Source organism: Vitis riparia, chromosome 2 (genome assembly GCF_004353265.1).
Source record: "Vitis riparia cultivar Riparia Gloire de Montpellier isolate 1030 chromosome 2, EGFV_Vit.rip_1.0, whole genome shotgun sequence".
NCBI lineage: Eukaryota > Viridiplantae > Streptophyta > Magnoliopsida > Vitales > Vitaceae > Vitis > Vitis riparia.
Genome location: NC_048432.1, coordinates 18,655,396 through 18,665,181, shown reverse-complemented (window position 1 = coordinate 18,665,181; position 9,786 = coordinate 18,655,396). Strand labels below are relative to the sequence as shown.

General features: G+C 35.8%; 2 protein-coding genes across 7 annotated transcripts; both read right to left on the bottom strand.

The window, feature by feature from the left end:
• Nucleotides 1–918: 918 nt before the first annotated feature.
• Nucleotides 919–4,878, bottom strand: LOC117928932 (sarcolemmal membrane-associated protein). 5 transcript variants are annotated; one of them, XR_004653677.1, is made up of 4 exons: nucleotides 3,626–4,878; nucleotides 1,825–2,275; nucleotides 1,342–1,450; nucleotides 919–1,073 (listed from the first exon to the last, which is right to left on the bottom strand). XR_004653677.1 is itself a non-coding variant. In XM_034849090.1 (3 exons), the coding sequence occupies exons 1-2, from the start codon at nucleotides 4,437–4,439 to the stop codon at nucleotides 1,842–1,844; spliced, it is 1,248 nt and encodes a 415-aa protein (XP_034704981.1). In that variant the 5' UTR covers nucleotides 4,440–4,878; the 3' UTR covers nucleotides 919–1,073; nucleotides 1,825–1,841. The 5 variants fall into 5 exon arrangements, 4 of the variants coding, with proteins under 4 accessions (XP_034704981.1, XP_034704974.1, XP_034704990.1 ...); XM_034849090.1 differs by lacking the exon at nucleotides 1,342–1,450; XM_034849083.1 differs by lacking the exons at nucleotides 919–1,073; nucleotides 1,342–1,450 and adding an exon at nucleotides 1,474–1,730.
• A 1,073-nt stretch (nucleotides 4,879–5,951) lies between these two features.
• LOC117927560 lies at nucleotides 5,952–9,786 on the bottom strand. 2 transcript variants are annotated; one of them, XM_034847141.1, is made up of 3 exons: nucleotides 8,520–9,786; nucleotides 7,365–7,825; nucleotides 5,952–6,383 (listed from the first exon to the last, which is right to left on the bottom strand). In XM_034847141.1, the coding sequence occupies exons 1-2, from the start codon at nucleotides 9,373–9,375 to the stop codon at nucleotides 7,401–7,403; spliced, it is 1,281 nt and encodes a 426-aa protein (XP_034703032.1). In that variant the 5' UTR covers nucleotides 9,376–9,786; the 3' UTR covers nucleotides 5,952–6,383; nucleotides 7,365–7,400. The 2 variants fall into 2 exon arrangements, with proteins under 2 accessions (XP_034703032.1, XP_034703021.1); XM_034847130.1 differs by having other exon boundaries at nucleotides 7,392–7,825.

Genomic DNA, 9,786 nt, shown 5'->3' with positions numbered 1-9,786 from the left:
CCATAGTTTCAGTCCGATAAACCAATGGCTCTTATTGAGCCATGTTGCCAGCTGGCAACATCCACGTGCAACTTGCAAAGCAAGCGCGTTTGGCGGGAAAGAATATGGAGGAAACGTGTCGGACGTGAAGTGGCATACTGGAAGTTCAAGTGAGGCGCCTGTACGCAAGGTGAGAGGGCATCCCCATTCAGCTTCTCGTCCCGCATGGAAAGTCAATTTAATGTAAATGCCCTCAGCTTCACAAGAATTTACAGTGGCTAATAAATTCGAAGAGAGGCAAAAACATAAAATAAAAAATAAAAAAGAGAAAAAAAAAAAGGATTTATGGTTTCAGAAGTATTTTTGAAAGTTGCTCTTAAAATCTTTTTTTTAAATATATTATATAAAATAAAAATCTATTTAAAAACTTAAAACATTCAAGATAATTTAAACATAAAAAATAGTTTTAAGATTACCATATATTTATATACAATGTAAAAAAAATTAAATTATTCCCCATCTTTTTCAATTGTTGCACCGAATACTCTAAAAAAATAATTAAAAACACCTAAAATTTGTTCCAAAAAGCAACCAATTTCCAAATCAAAATAAGATAAACCCGTTTTTTTTTTATCAAAAATATATTTTTAGAGTCAGATAACTGTTTTCCATTTTCAAGAACAGTACACAAACAAGTACTATCATTCTTTGATTTCCTTACATCTTTTTTTCTATATAAGCTTACAAGGCATAGGATTTAATAGTATTCACAAAATAAGAACCATTTAATTTACTATCATGTTTGTTAAACCGAGGAAGAAGTTCCTAAACAGAAACTTACAAACATCAAGCATTCTTCTAGTTCAGAAAAGCTGGAAAAAAAATCACCATTCACGTTCATCAAAACCTGATGGAGGATTTCAAAGCCATGAGAGAATGGAAAATCAAAAAACTCCTCCCATCATTCCAGAACTTTTTGTGGCAGTAAAATTGATTTTACAATGGTGCTCAATGGTTAGTCTGTTCTGTCATTCATACTTCTACAACTCTACGATCAATTTCTTAGGTTACCTGGTTGACCTTAGCAAAAGCAGCTGCATCAACATGTAAGGATTAGTACAAGCAAAGTAAACAAATATGCAAAGCAGTTAATTTATACAAGATAATGTAGGAGATCTCCATGTCCTTGGAGATCCATATTAAATGGCCCTCTACAAGGTATCCTATGGCTCCATTGGGCTGCACAGAAGATGAAAGGAACATACAAACATGATCTTGGCAAGTAGTTTTGGATTATTGGCCGCTTATAAACAAAACAAATTGGACTTTAAAGTTAATCATTTTCAATTTTCTGGAATGTACCTTTTTTTATGCTGGACAAATCTGAACAACCAACATTGAAGCAGCATTGAATACCTTGCTGGAACTTATAGAACCATTTGTTAAACCAGGCTCAACCAAAATCAGCATCCTGGTTTTGATTAAGAACCAAAGACTTGAGAAAAACCAAGGTAAGGGGGGGGGGGCATAAGAAAATTAACAATAAAAATGCACAGAATGTTATGGTTCCTGCTTTTATTTTTATTTTTATTTTCTTTCTTTTACACAGCATATGCTTTTTCTCCTCCATTAATGCTGTAATTTGTCAGCAGAAACAGAAATAGAACATGCTTGGCGAAACTTAGCATGATAAGTAACCTAATTTGCAGGCCACGCTCAAAATGGTAATGGTACTGTTTCTTTAGTCCTACCTGGGTGCATCAACAAAAAATCCAAATTGTCTCTATTAATAACAAAAATAATAACTGAGGAAAAACAATAATGAGATAGCCTCATCAGTCATACCCTCAAACCTTAGTGTATCATCCTTTTTGGTTGCTGAGAGCAATTGATATAACTGGATCAAAGGGAAAAACCCCATCTGCTTCACTTTCAGAGTCAGAACTATCATCACTGTCTGAAATATCATATGTATCCCTGATATTTTCTTCAGCATTAATTGTAGCTTTCAACCGCTTCAAAAACACTGGATTATGTGTTGAAGAAGAAGCTTGTTTTACTTTCAGAGAATCTTCCTCACCCAACCAATCTAAAATTTCTTGTTTTCTTTTGAGTGTATCTTCAGGACCTGTCCCACTAAAAAACATGACATTTTTCATGCTTTGAGATGGTTGCTGTTTTCCACTTAAAACTTCTTTGGAGGCACGATCAGTTGAAGCATTTCTAATTACTTTGGGCATTTCATCGTCACTGTCACTGATGTCCACTGATCCTACAAATGCAGGTCTTCCACTACCTATAACATGGACCAAACTGTCATTTAGAAACTTTTAAGGATAGAAGCTCTCAATATGCAATAGATGTTTTCAAGAGGTTAGGGAAGTTTTTTTTTTTATATAGGTTTCAGGAGGTTTGGGAAGTCCGTAATCTTAAAAAGAAACCCAATCAAATTTATAGGATTTCGTAATCACACTGTCAAGGTTCATACACCTGATGAGCGTAGTTGTCAATGATACATATTGGTGATATTGTAACTCAACCTAAACCTTAATAACAAATTTTGTAATTGCTGCCGAAAAAGAGTCAGCGGAGTGCCCATTTGCACAATAATGCATCACCCAAGTGGTTACAGAAACTTATACTGTTATTTATGCCCAATAATGTTCTTAACCCTCAATAAATAATTGGCAAATTCTGTGTTTTGTTGTTAGGGCAGGAAGGGCAGGGGGGGTGGGAAGGGGGAAGAGTGGGGGAAGGAGGAATTGTTGGAAAATTTCAGATAATAGGGTGCTACAAATTACTTTGATATAACGACAAATCAAAACAACACATTATTTAGTAAAGCTTTCCAAGTTTTTTAACTTTCCTAGGACATTGAGCCAAAAGTTGCATGGATTTTCTTGAATGCATTCCCAAAATTCAACATAAGAAATCATTTCTAAGGAAGTAACTTTTAGTTCTACTCAGAAACAATTCAACAATATTCATCTAACGCCTTTAGAATCCCCTTCTTAACCAAACATGAGATCCCCTTACAACATTAGTAGAACTTATCCAAGTACTAACGACTAGACTATATGAAACACCTACTTAATCCCTATATGGTTTTGTTCTGTAGTCGAAAATAAAAAAAGAAGGGCAAGCAACCTTATAATGTAATAGTTTCTCCCTACTGCTTAGACATGCCAATCATTGGGTGATTCTATCTACAAGAGTTCTTATAATCCTCTGAACCTGATCTTGTGGCCATTTCACTTACTCCTAACATTATGTTTATGGGCAAATAGAGTGAATATATAAATAAGAGCACCTAGCCAAAAAAACCGGGGCTTTGATTTTCACTCAAGTCTTGACTACAAAGCACCTTTTTCACGGTGATGGTGGTGAAGCCAAGCATCAAGTGAATGCAGGCCACCATTGTTCTCAACTGCATTATGGGATACACTTGATAAGGCTGTTTATCTTTATACTTTTTAGAGTAAATATTCTTTTGGCATGCAAAGCAAGGGCTCCTATTAATGAAGCATCATACTTGTATCACTTTGGGAAATATGCAAACATGCAAAGAAATTGTCGATATAAATCAAATGTGCTACCAAATTAGCTATGGATGGATGGAAAACAAGATAAAGTAACTCTCCAGTACCTCCATTCTGCAAATCCATGATTCTTTGAGTTGGGGTATGATAACTGGCACTAATTTCATTGATTTTCTTGTTCTCCAAGCTCACACTGGTTGATTCGATGTCCATTTCATTCTTAACTTTTCGAAGGCTACCCGCTTCTTTCTCTGCTCTCCATTCAAAAAAACCTGAATTTCTCACTCCCAAGTTCCCCTTCATACTCTCACAAAAGTTGGGTTCTGGCCTCTTCAGCACCTCAGTGTCTTTTTCCAAAGCCAAAACCCTGGACTCCAACTCCCCAAATCTCCTCTTCCACATCTCAATTTCAGCCTCAATCCTTCTCTTCTCACACTCCAGTTCTCTATTTTTACAGTTTAATTGAGCGCTGCATTCCTCGCTTTTCTTCAATTCTTCCATCAACTTCCCATACCTTTCCTCAGCCCTCTTCTCTCTACCACACATCACCTTCTGATCTTCGCTCAATCGATTCACCTTCTCTTCAAGATCCTCGCACTCTCTCTTACACTTCCTCAAATCCTCTTCAAGCACCAGTTTCTCCAAAACCTCGTCTGCATGTTTTCGCTCAAGAAACTCATTCTCGATCTCCTTCTTCTGAATCTCAGCCAACAATCCGTCTGAAATTTTCTTCATTTTCGCCTCCAACTCATCCCTCTCTTGCTTCAACTGCTGCTCCCTCAGCGTCAAATACTCCTCAACCTTGTTGAAATCCGGAAGCCGAAACGACGATTTCAGCGAAGATATTAACTGATGAACGCCGCGGCCGCTAAGACCATCCTCTTTATCATCGAGCACCACAACTTCTGGATCATACTCCATTGTTTAAGTTCAATGTACGGACGAAAAGGGTTTGGAAATGGGGAAAGAGATTGAGGGTTCTGTTAACCGGAAGCTGAACAGACTCCAGTTGTGAAAAATGGGGGATAAATTGGATTTGGAAGAGAATAGGAAAGGAGAGAAGAGAAAGGTTTAGAGGTGTGGAAAATGAGAAGTCGCAATAGCCAAGGGTGCAGCAGACACCACTCCAACGTGCAGACACCACTCCAACGGTTTCTTCCACTCCAACGGATTCTCCGCTGGCCTTTCAGGTTGTTATGGTTTGGACCATTCCGACCTTTTGCTATGCGACAAGAAGGCTGATTCGATGTCGCCCACTGAAAAGCCCTTTCCCCCGAGGAAGTTGTTACTTTTTATGACAAAATTACCCTTTCAAATAAAATTCTTTTTGCCCTTATAAGTTATTCCACTAAAATTAACGTTTTTAAAAAATAATTAACTATAAGTAATCACGTTGGAAGTGAAAAATTATAGACCATGTTTGGTAATGGTGTTCGAAAACAATTCTAAAAAATCAATTTTGAGATCAATTTTTAAAAACTATTCTCCAATTTTTTTTAAATAAAAATTTATTTGAAAATCTAAAACATTTTTAACTTTTTTTTAAATATATTTTAAAAATAATATTTATATCTAATCTTTTATTTTAAATCATTTTATATGTTTATATAATTAATTTTTAAAACAGTTCTTAAAAAACAAAGGAAAACAACATAAAATAATTTTAAAAATATTATATGAAAATATCTTACTTTGTATTTTTAAAACAAAAACAAAATATAATTTTTGACTGTTGTTTCTATATTTTTTATTCAATAAAACAAAAAACTGTTGTAAAAAACAGTTTTCAAGCAAGTCATAAATTTGCCCTGAAATTTGTCTTACACTTTATTTGAAAAATCTTTTCAAAAATAGGTCTTAAAAATGATTTTTAACCTAAAATATTTTTAACTTATTTGTTATATTTTTAAATATATTTTAGAAATAATTTTTTTAATATATATTTTTTACTTTTAATCATTATTTATATTTATATAATTATTTTTTAATAACTCTTAAAAAAATAAAAACAATTAAAAATGATTTTTTTTAAAAACACCTAGTTTTCTTTTTTCTTTTTAAAATTTTTTCTATTTTTTATAATTAAAATTCTCTATTTTTTACTATTTTATTCTAAATAGTAGCTATTAAATCACACGTAAATAAGACTAGGATACAAAAGGGCTTATTTGAAAAGCAATATATTTTTATACTTAAATCAATCATATGAATCATTTTTTAGTACATTTAATAAAAAAAATTAAAATTAATAAATTATTTTTACATATGTCTTTAAATTTTAGTTTTTTTTTTCACATAAAAAATGAAATAATTTGAAAACATATAATTTTCTAAACACATTTGACATTTTTTGTTTTTATAAACCAAATACAAGAAAATCATTTTATTAGGCTTAATTCCAGGAAATTATAAAGGAAAAGCTAACTCAAACACTGCAAAAAAAGTTACATTTAGAATTAGGCAGAGATGCAACGGTCACAAGGCATCGCCTACAAATACAACCTGCGTTCTATAGAATGGAAAATTTTAGAGGGCATAGGATTTGATAGTATTCGTAAAGCAAGATCCATAACATTTACTGTCATGTATGAGAAACCCTAGAAGGCTTAAAAGGGAAAGGCTACATAAACCGAAATTCGTAACACCAAGTATTCTTCTAGTTCAGAAAAGCCGGACAAGGAAAAACTACATACATGCTCATACCTAGAGGAGAAAAAAACCTGATGGAGGGTTTGAAATCCATGCAAGAATGGAAATTCAAAAACTGACATCCTTCTGGTAATGGCTAGTCAGTTGCATCAAGGCCTTCTGGGTTGTACTTCTGTAATGAATTTCTTCAGTTACTCGGCCAAAGCAGCAGCCCCCCTGGAATTAATGAGTACAGAAAAATTTAGTACCAACAGAAAGATCAATAATATGTAACAAGAGATACGTAGCTTCTCCTTTTTCTTTCTATGAGGAAGGAACAGAATGGTTCCAAGTGGTTGATACTGGATGCTTCTAAACATTATCTTGGCAACCAAACAGAGATTAAGAACGATTGGTTTCATTGCAAACAGAACATATTCTATTCAACTCCTATATAAACAACAATAACATCTCCTTTCTAACAATTGGATGAAATGAAACAAACTTGATAGTAAAGTTATTTAATCAGCTTGAATCTTTTGGCCTGTAGGTCACCCATGCTATACTATCTTCTGCTCAAGCTAACAGAAGCATTTGTCAAACCAGGTTCAACTGAAACCAGCATCCTTGCTGATCGAGACCCAGAAAGCTTGAGAGAAACTGGCTCCAGGTTGGCAAGGAACCCTAGGCCCCATGAGGCATAAGCTTTTAGAATTAAACAGATGAAAACGACATAAGCCCCATTTTATGATGCAGAAGCTCGTTAGGACTCATGTGAAGCATCATTTAATAAAGGCAAAAGGAAATGAACAATTCAAATGCACGGAGACAAAAGGAACAAACAGTAAAAATGCACGGAATGTTTATGGTCCCCAGCTTTTGCCAACCTCATTTTGCGATGTGCATCTTCTAGCCACCACACAAAATCACCTCCTTATATAGGAAGATATATGAGATGATAAAAAGGACTCATTAGACTGATGTCATATTAAATGGTATTCTTCACTAGGAGCAACTGAACAAAAGAAAGAAAGGAAAAATATCCCCATTATGCTGTAGGTTGTCAGCAGAGAACAGAAATGAAAAATGCTCTGCCAAAGCACGCTAAAAGAACTAAATAATGACACTGCAACTTTAGTCATGTCTGAGTGCATTAATTGTAAATCCAAAGAATCTCTATTAATAATAAAAGTAATACATGAAGAAAACAATAATGACCTTGCTTTGTTTGTCATACGGTTATACCTGAATGCATCATCCCCGTTGGTTGCTTTGAAGTCTTGACATAATCAGATCAAAAGTAAAATCCTCAGCTCCTTCACTTTCAGAGCCAGAGGAGCTATCATCACTGTTAAATATATCGCAAGTATCTTCTGCATTAGTTCCTCCTTTGAATCGCTTCAAAAACACTGGATTACGTGTTAAAGAAGAAGCTTCTTTTCTTTTTGGAGTATCTTCTGCACCAGTACAACCCAAACTTTCTTGTTTGCTTTCAAGTTTATCTTGGGTACCTCTATGATTCAAAAGCATAACCTGTTTCATTTTTTGAGGAAGCTCTTCTTTTCCACTCATAACTTCTTTTGAATCACGATCAGTTGAATTACTTCTCATTACTTTGGGCATTTCATCATCACTGTCACTGATGTTGATAGAGCCTACAAATGCTGGTGTTCCACCACCTAGCATAGAAAAAACTATCATTTCAGAAACTTCAAGGATCAATAGATCTCAGTGTATGATAGATAGATGTTTTCATAATGTTAGGGAAGTTCAAGTCTGAAGAAAGAAACGTAATCAAATTTCATAAAGCCACTGTCATAGTTCATAACCTGATATGTACACTTGTTATTGGCAATACCGTAACTTTAACCAAAACCTAGTGTTATTACCCAAAGATGGGATGAGTGTACATGAGTGGGCTAGCATGCATGCACCCATATGCATGTATTAGATCATTTTTCAGATAGGCAAGAAAGGATTGGTTAGAGAAGGTGCCTAATGAAAAGGGGGCTCAAAGAGTACCAACAAAGGGATCGAATTAAATGATCAATGAAATTCAACAAAGATAAAGGACCCTCAACCAAAGACTTCCTAAGCCATGAGAAAAGATAACCACAAAAATACACTTCTAAAAGTTGAAACGAATGCCCAACCTTAGAATCACCTCCAAATTATCCTATACTTCAAATGACATACCATACTTAAATCACTTTGACAAATATGCAAACAAAGCACCAGTCTGATAACACAGCTTATACCGAATGAAAGCTTATGCAAACATGAAAAAGACTTGTTAATATAAACCAAGGGACTTATGAATTACCGAGTATGGATAGAAAGCACAATAAAATTAAAAACTAACTCTCTACATACCTCCGCCCTGTAAACTTTGGATTCCTTTGCGAGGGGTATGGCAGCTAGAGCCTGCACCTGGTGAGGCATGATATTTTTTAACAGAATTCCCCACAATTTGATCAATTGGCATAGTTTCCAAATTCCCCGAAGTTGATTCCAGGTCCATCTCTTTCTTAATTTTTATAATGGTACCTGCTTCCTGCTCAGCCCTCAATTCAGGGAAGCCTGCAGTTCTCAGTCGCAAGTCCCCCTTCATTCTCTCATAAAAGTTGGGTTCTGCCCTCTTCAACATTTCAGTGTCTTCTTCCAATGCCAATATCCTAGACTCCAGCTCCCCAAATCTTTTCTTCCACATCTCATTCTCAGCCTCCTCCAATCTTTTCTCACATTCCAATTCCGTGTTCCTACAGTTCAATTGAGCAATACATTCCTCATTTCTCTTCAATTCTTCCAACAACCTGCCATACCTCTCCTCACCTCTCTTCTCTCTATCACACATCACCCTCTGATCTTCGCTCAATCGAGTCACATTCTCTTTGAGCCGTTCGCACTCTCTCTTACACTCATTCAATTCGCCTTGGAGCACCAGTCTCTCCGAAACCTCTTCTGCGTGTTTCCCCTCAAGCAACTCGTTCTCTATCCTTTTTTTCCCGAGTTCAGCCGACAATGCGTCCGAAATTTTCTTCGTCTTCGCCTCTAAATCCTCCTTCTCTCGCTTCCGATACTTCTCCCTCAACATCAAGTACTCCTCCATTCTATCAAAATCAGGCGGCCGAAACGAAGATCTCAACGAAGATATAAACTCATGAACACTGCAGCCGTTGAGATCATCCTCTGTATCATCAATCACAACAACCCTCGGATCAAACTCCATTTCCTATGCTCCGTACAAAAAAAACCCCCCCAACCCCAGAAAATAAAAAACGGCTAGTGTAAGGACTCTAGGGTTTGAAAAATGTGAGTAAATATTGAAGTTTCTGCTCAACTGAACCTGCTCGCCGTGGTCAGCTATCTCGAGTTTTGACGAATGGGAGAGAAATTGAAGGCGAAGTGGATGGAGAAAGTGTGGATGTGGCGGTGGTGGAAAGCAGACAGCTTTCCGATTTGGAATAATGAAGAAATGGCAGAAGCCCACGCTGTGGAAAATGCCTAGGCCTGAAGAAACCGGTCCAGTGAAGAGAGACCAGTCCGACGTTTTCTTCCACCTGGAACTCTGTATTGCCTATCACGTGTAAGAAAGTAAAGTGAGAGGAGAAGTCAATCAGAAAGAGAGAAAATTTGGACC

Excerpts from the sequence above, each read along its gene's own strand:
- LOC117928932 (XM_034849090.1), bottom strand. The coding sequence starts at position 4,439 with ATGGAGTATGATCCAGAAGTTGTGGTGCTCGATGATAAAGAGGATGGT. Across the intron at positions 2,276-3,625 it reads CATGGATTTGCAGAATGGAG|GTAGTGGAAGACCTGCATTT; the intron begins GTACTGGAGAGT and ends TCCATGTTATAG.
- LOC117927560 (XM_034847141.1), bottom strand. The coding sequence starts at position 9,375 with ATGGAGTTTGATCCGAGGGTTGTTGTGATTGATGATACAGAGGATGAT. Across the intron at positions 7,826-8,519 it reads CCAAAGTTTACAGGGCGGAG|GTGGTGGAACACCAGCATTT; the intron begins GTATGTAGAGAG and ends TTTCTATGCTAG.